The following is a 7524-nucleotide window of genomic DNA, read 5'->3' as shown; positions in this document are numbered from 1 at the left end:
ACATACCAACGTGTACGGCGCAGAGGGGTGGAACTGTAAAATGGACAGTCCGTCGGTGATTGTAACTACGTACATCTTATATGTCTGATGACGTGTATAGTTAACTAAATTGATCATTACACTATTTAATAACAATGTAATCAAGGTTATTTATTAAATACACATTTATAACGTTTTCCAAAAAAGAAGTTAATCCCAAGGCTCTTAATGCGCTAGTCTGCAGCAGGAAGTTGTTCGCTGTCAAAATAAAAAGGTGGTGAAATGACACTGGTATCTTGTGTAAGTTGGTACTATTTATTATTATAATATCAAACAGAACTTAGGATGCTACAGAAAACTGGATAATGCATTGACGCGCAGAACCAAGTGTTTAATATTTAAAGCATGGATACATGTCATCCACTTGCAATACATATCTAGATACATGCGTTCAATAATAACAACCCATCAAGTGATGCATTTTTCTATTTACAATGCTTGATCATATCTTTTTGGCATGGATTTGGTTTGGTTCCAACCGTCCAGGATTTTGTTGTGGTACATTTTTAATATCCATGTCAATTTTGTTGACTTGGCTCTCTGGAATCCACGCCAGCCTGAGTTTAGGACCAGGTGGTGAATTTCCTGGATTTGATGGTAAGCAACACACTAATAATACTCTTTTAAGACAGATTCATCATATGCAGGACACTGAGATAATAATGGCCTTGTGCATTTACAGATTTCATCTTCTACGCCTTAAGTCACGAGGAGTTAACCTCCTTTCTCTACAACATCATTCTGCTGCTGTGGCTCGGACCCTGTCAGGAGAGGAGATGGGGCACCTTCGTCTTCCTCGCCCTGTCCTTCCTCTCCACTGTGCTTCTTCCTCCCATTTATGCCCTCTTTCTCTTTGTCACCGGGGATGAAGCCAGCAGGATCAGTGGATACGCAGCCACTCACCTGGCCCTGTTCACAGCTCAGTGTGGACAGGTGAAGCAGAGGAGAGTCCTGCGTCATGTTCCTGTCTGGTTCTTGCCTTGGTTTTTCTTGCTGCTCAACCTTTTTCTGCTTCCCAGTGCTCCAGGCCTGCTGCACTTTTATGCCATTTGCCTGGGACTCAACTGTATCCTTGACACTAATATCATTTTTTGGCATTCCAGTGATGATGAATTGGTCTGTTTATTTTGTGACAGGTGACGTGTTACCCTTAACATATTATGCAGACAGTAAAGAGTTTATTGATATATTGCAGCAGTCAGAGAGACTGGGTGCCTGTGCCTGCTTGCCAAAATGGGCCTACATCCCTGTTATTTCTCATTCACACCTGCCAACTAACATCAGCCCCTCCGAAAGGTTATTGTGAGCTTTTTGCTTATATTCAAAGTTTAAAAGCTTTTTTATTTTTCTGAAATGGTGCAGTTTATAATGAGCATTATTTTATTGTGTAATAGACCCGAGCCTGAGCCAACTCAGATGGGACACATGCCATCAGTCAGTAGATCCCAGTTGCAAGATCATTCACATGTGCTTCCATGGCAAAATTCTGTGTCTGAGTGGCATGAGGAGTCTTTGTTGGCAACAGATGCGCAGTTGTTAGAGGAGCAGATGCTAAGATCTGGGATATTAGCATCACTACAGGATGCACCTGAGGGTGCGGATAAAGTGGAAGTACCCAAGTCCTCTGTATCTTCATTACGGTTAGTGCAGTGTACATGTGAACAGATAAAATTGTGTTTCATTGCGTGGCTGCATGCGTCTCTCTCTCTCTCTCTCTCCAGAAGTAGCGTCTCCGTCCCCCCTTATCTCGCTCTCCAGCTGATCATCTGATTCAGCACTGGCTGTTCACCCTCACGGCCCGGCCACTCCCTCCTCCTCGTCACAGTGTTGCTCTGAAGCTTAAACACCTTTTATTGTCTTTAAAATGTATGTTTGTATACACTTGTCTGACAAGACAAATTATACAGTTGTATCAGCTGGGTGTATTATTACAGGGTTTCCATTTCCAGGCCTGGAAAAGTCATTGAAATTTGTAGAATCTTAAATGTCATGGAAATGTCTGTTGTGATTATACATTTTAAAATGTTTCTAGATTCCCTCTGTATTAAAATGATCTCATCAAATACATTTTGCTCTTGTGTAGATTAAAACTTGCTCGCAAGCAATATCGATGTCTGATTTGTGAGTCAAAGAATACATAAAAATGGTTTACGAATCTGTCTGAAATAAAATTGTGTGTGTATATATATATATATATATATATATATATATATATATATATATATATATATATATATATATATACACAGTACTGTGCAAAAGTCTTAGGCACATAAGATGCTTCACAAAAACATTTGTCTTAAGATGGTTATATATATTTTCAGCTTTAGTGTCCCAAACAATTCTTCTGCAAATAGAATAGAAGAACAGGGAGCCCTGCAACAGATGGCATGGTCCCCACAGAGCCCCCCACTTAATATTGAGTCTGTCTGGGAGTACAAGAAGAGACAGAAGCAATTGAGACTAAATAGATAGAAGAACTGTGGCAAATTTTCCAAGAAGCTTGGAACATCCTATCTGCCAACAACCAAGATAAACTGTGTCCAGGTGTACCTATGAGAACTAGTGCTGTTTTAAAGGCAAAAGGTGGTCACACCAAATATGGATTTAGCTTTTTTTATGTTTACTTAACTTTGTATGACATTAATTGATAAATGAAAACTATTTATGGCATTATTTTTGAAGACATCCTCACTACGCAACATTTTTCCCAAGTGCCTAAAACTTTTGCATAGTACTGTGTGTGTGTGTGTATATATATATATATATATATATATACTGGAAAAGTCAGGGGAAAGTCATGGAATTTAATTGGTCTAAAAGGATGGGAACCTTGCAATGAACTTATAATGGTTTATAGTGTCTTGCATAATGCAGCCTGTATTGTCTATGCATTTAAAGAACAAACTTTTGTCCTTTCAGGTTGCAACAGCTGGAGAAGATGGGCTTCCCTACAGAGAAAGCTGTTGTGGCTCTTGCTGCTACTGGGCAGCTGGATGGAGCTATTTCTTTACTTATCGATGATCAGATTGGGGAGGAGGCAGTGGTCATCTCTAAAGGCAAGAAGTCACCGTCATCATAGCTCAGGGATACTCAGAACATTTATGGACTTTTTCGAAGTTGTTTTATGGCACTGACTTTGGATCATCCCATTACTTGCACTGAGTTAAGCATGGCATTGATCTTGGTCTACAAGGCAGAGACCTGATGAACTGTTACTATGCATTTATCAGTTACTTCATAACTCTTGGGTGGAGTCCAGTTGATGATGGATGGTGTGGAAGATTAATATATTTTTATTATGGTGTTGGCAGCTATTATGATTAAAGTTTAAATAATGGAAAACAATGTACTCCAAGCAGTGATCAAATTGTCCCAATGGATGAGACGTGGATGTTCATTATGATCCAAAAAACCTCTTCACTGACACTATGTCATTAAATCCGCATTAGCAGGTTGTCAGGCCAGGAAGAGCATGTGCAAATGTCAGTATGAGTCCTTTTTTAGTCATCTTGTCAGCGTAATAGCTTGTATTACCAAATATTCAAAAAGTATTGCTGTATAAAGTATTGATGAAAATGTGGATTGTATTACAAAAGAAACACACAACAAAGTTTATTTTGTTTTTAACAACATTTGGTAAGACTGCACACTGGCAAGACAAATTCACACAGTTTTAAAATGGAAAAATACAAGTGATGATACATTAATTAATATAGAGAATAAGGAAAACATCAACTGCTAATAATCATCTATAAATAATTAATATAACAATATTTATATAGGAATACAAAGACAGTCATGGAAAGAAAGTTCTTGAGGAAGGAAATCAGTCCTATGTGCACATAACTGTGATGGAAAGGCGTGCATGAAACGCAAAAACAGAATTCAAGTTCCATGTTTACTTTTCATACTTCCCCTTATATCAGGTTTTGAGACACAAACTTCTCTACTTCATGCAATTGCATTTTTTTTTTTTTTTGAGGGATTCTGTTATTTTTAATTTTGTGTAATAATTATTTGCCTATGCTTAAAAAGAGGAGAATCTGAAAATATAATTCAGAACCACATAAACCCCTGCTCACTGACATCTTTTAGCAAATTTTATATATATATATATATATATATATATATATATATATATATATATATATATATATATATATAAAAAACAGACGCACATAATATGTTTTCGCTAATCCAAATCTAGCTACAGTTTCAGTCCACTTCTATGAGGGAGAAAAATACAAAGGCATTCTTCTATTATTGAGTTTTGCAATATTAAAGTTTACACATGTTCAGATTGGACATTTATGTCCTTCCTCTTTGAAAAACAAAGTGTTTCTCTATCTTACATAGTGCATTTAATGTCAAAAAGAGAATATAAAATGAATTTCAGTTTTTCGTCATTGTGGAGTTTGGCTGAATAACAATTTTGTTTTCATTTATTTGTGTTGAATATGTGCATTTTCCTTATACAGTAAAATTTGCTGAAGTTATGAGCTCTTAGCAGCTGGAAAAACTAATAATGTTTTGTTTGATACTCTCACTAAACTGTTCTTCATCTCCATGTACCCTTCTTGCCCATGCATGTTTAGACAATTGTACAAGCCTCAATACAGTTTCTATATATTTCATATTTTAAAACAGGTTTATTTCCTTTTTCATGTTAAATGAGTATATGACAATAGGTTGAAGTATTCCTTCTGAGGCTGATTCTTTTCATTTGGTTATTTAAGAGTGACACAACAAGAAGGCAAACCATTGTGCACATAATTTTCCAGAGGAGAGGTGCTAGGAACCTACAGAGTCCCATCAGAGGTGGTTAATTGATACAGCACCATTTGGTCTTCCCTGAGGTGTCTCCCCCTTTTTGATTAAATGGAATATTCCAAAGCAGTTATCACAGCTGGTTATTGGATCTGTAAAATGTGTGTTTCAGGAGACTTGCTTAGGTGTTACCAGTTCAGCTGACTTACAGATGATGGAATCTAGAAGGAAACAATGGCTTCACTCTTTGGAATATGAAGACTACTTCCCTTGAACCTTGGTCTCAGCGGTGATTAAGGGTGAGCTGACCCGGAATGATGAAATTCTTGCCCTCTTAATCCGGTAGACGTCTGGAGACGGTGTGCCAAATAGACCATCTCCTGACCCTAGATCTGGTTCTGTTGAAGTAAGAGAGAGTTGAGGCAACTAAGCACCTATCTATTATGCTATGTACTGTACTGGCATCGGAGAACAGATGAATAGTAGTCCAATGATGAAGTTAATTTTATCAGATCACAGTTGCATATGTTTGACGTGGAGATCACCTTTGCTGAATTTCAGAAGAGGAACGGTGGTACTCATGTGCATCAGGAATAGTTCACCCAAAAATGATAATTCTCTCATCATTTACTCACCCTCATGCCATCCCAAACTTGTATGACTTTCTTTCTTCTGCATAACACAAAAGATTATATTTTGAAGAATATCTCTTAGCTGTTTTTGTCCAAACATTGTAAATCAACATGGTTGATAAAACTTCCAAGCTCCAAAAAGGGCATAAATGCACAATAAAAGTAATCCATATGACTCAAATGGTTTAACCCATGTCTTCTGAAGCAATATGATAACTGGGTGAGAAACAAAGCAAAAATTCAGTCAATATTCACCTAAAATCTTCACTTTCTACCAGCTCTCGTATGCACCTTCAGACGAAATGGATTACGCCATTCGAGTTGTACGGATAACTTTTATGCTGCCTTTATGCACTTTTTGGAGCTTGAAAGTTTTGGACCCGATTGATTTACATTGTATAGATAAAACACCTCATGCCTTATTAAAAAATCTTCATTTGTGTTCTGTAGAAAAAAAAGTCTATAATGAACGAATGAAATAATGAACGAATCATCATTTTTGGGTGAAATATCCCTTTAAAATGGTTTTGTTTCGGCAGGTAATAATGGGTCCTCAATCATATGATGAGGTAGTTAAAGATCTATGCAAATAGCTTGACAGTTGTTGGTTCAAACTTCAGAAGGGGCAATTCATTAACTGGAGATTTACTGGGGTTCCCCTAATTTCTGTACATTTAAGGAAGGTACTGTTCCCAGGTTGCTCCATCTCTGTACTAAATGTACTATAATTGCTATGGATAGGAAAACATCTACAAAATAGATGAATACAGGTAAAGTGGAAATATTTTTGTTATTCATCTCATTGACAAAAAAAGTGTCTCAATTTACCTGTATTCACGCTACTTATGTGGTTGTGTATCATTATAAAAATATAAGAATACTAAAAACTCTACTGGGAAATGCTGCTGGCCCTGAATGAGGTTTGGAGTCTGTTGTGATTCCTGCATTTCAAATTGGCTTCCTATGTGCTGGACTTCTAGTTGGCCAATAGATGTCAATAGATTGACTTGTTAGGCAAGGCGAGGCGGGCATTACCTGGCCAGATGATCGCCTCCAGCAGCTGCACCCTGCGAGCCAGCAGCTCTAAGTCAGCCTGCAAGTCTTGGAACTTCTTCAAATTAAAGTCCTATCAAAGATCAAGAGTTTTGACAAGCATGGTGGGGGGGGGGGTGGGCTTATGGTAAAGGTGCCACTTTCCGAGTACTTGGCCCCTGTCCTCCGCCACACTCTGCTCCGCAATCTCACTTTCCAAAGATGTTGTGAGGTAAATACGGCACGGAAATCTCTGACCTCAGGTCTAGACCTTTGAACCTGACCCTACTTCTGGCCTTCTACTCACCATGGATACCGATCATAGTCTCGAGGATTAAAACCCTCTCGGCTAAGATCTTCAGGGCCTCGCGGATTTGGTGTATCCCATCCCCCTGTGGAGATAGATACAGCTGTCAAGGTATTGAGCACATGCCAAACAAAGTGCTCGCCAAGATGCAAAGTCATTCTGTTAATCCATTATTTCAATTCAAATCCATTACCATAGTTAGAGGGTTAAGTTCTCAGCTCCATACAAAACTTCAGTTAACTACACCATCAGATTTAGCACTGTCCATCTTTATTATTATTTTTTTCTGCAGCCATGCTGTAATGTTTGACAAAACAGCATGCATTTTGTTCAGGCCAGGCCAAAGGCTTCTTAGAGCAAATCAAGACTAAATGTTCAATCAGTTTAGATTTGAACATGCATTCAACATTCCCAGTGCACTCAGACTATACTATTCAAAGATCAGGAGGTGAGCAGCTTCATTAAAACCAAAGAGATTGCTGGGTCATCTGTACAATTATTGTACTCCGTTGACTCTGCACACACTTTAGTCTTTAGTCTGCTCATCTCAAGCTAAAGGATGCTCTTACACCAAAGCCACCAGCATTAGCTCACAATGAGACTACATCAGACCACAGGTGTCCAGTCAGATCCAGTCAATAATTTCCATATGATACATACCTAATGAATTCAGACTGTAATTTTTTCATGGAATAAGTACATGTGGACATGACAAACATCAGTATACTCTTACTACAGGTGTAA

The 7524-nt window shown here is 38.0% G+C and overlaps 2 protein-coding genes across 8 annotated transcripts in view; one reads left to right on the top strand and one right to left on the bottom strand.

The window, feature by feature from the left end:
- The first annotated feature begins 31 nt into the window (after positions 1-31).
- On the top strand, positions 32-4172 carry LOC127439963 (rhomboid domain-containing protein 3-like). 3 transcript variants are annotated; one of them, XR_007897029.1, is made up of 5 exons: positions 32-636; positions 722-1105; positions 1206-1335; positions 1434-1905; positions 2962-3110. XR_007897029.1 is itself a non-coding variant. In XM_051696287.1 (5 exons), exons 1-5 carry the CDS (start codon positions 474-476, stop codon positions 3119-3121), a joined length of 1083 nt encoding a protein of 360 aa, XP_051552247.1. In that variant the 5' UTR covers positions 32-473; the 3' UTR covers positions 3122-4172. The 3 variants fall into 3 exon arrangements, 2 of the variants coding, with proteins under 2 accessions (XP_051552247.1, XP_051552248.1); XM_051696287.1 differs by having other exon boundaries at positions 1434-1679; positions 2962-4172; XM_051696288.1 differs by lacking the exon at positions 2962-3110 and having other exon boundaries at positions 1434-1679; positions 1761-2135.
- Positions 3625-7524, bottom strand: part of LOC127439961 (EMI domain-containing protein 1-like) — a 123440-nt gene continuing 119540 nt past the window's right edge. For 3 of the 5 annotated variants that reach the window (XM_051696282.1, XM_051696284.1, XM_051696286.1), the window contains 2 exons: positions 6477-6567; positions 3625-5207 (listed from right to left, as the gene is read on the bottom strand). In XM_051696282.1, the coding sequence (XP_051552242.1) occupies positions 5071-5207; positions 6477-6567 (228 nt within the window). In that variant the 3' untranslated portion in view covers positions 3625-5070. Of the gene's footprint in view, positions 5208-6476; positions 6568-6780; positions 6866-7524 lie in introns of those variants that run through there. The other 2 variants (XM_051696283.1, XM_051696285.1) reach the window with 2 other exon arrangements.

This window comes from Myxocyprinus asiaticus, chromosome 4 (genome assembly GCF_019703515.2).
Source record: "Myxocyprinus asiaticus isolate MX2 ecotype Aquarium Trade chromosome 4, UBuf_Myxa_2, whole genome shotgun sequence".
In the NCBI taxonomy this organism is placed as follows: Eukaryota; Metazoa; Chordata; class Actinopteri; order Cypriniformes; family Catostomidae; genus Myxocyprinus; species Myxocyprinus asiaticus.
This window is presented reverse-complemented; position numbering and strand designations above follow the sequence as displayed.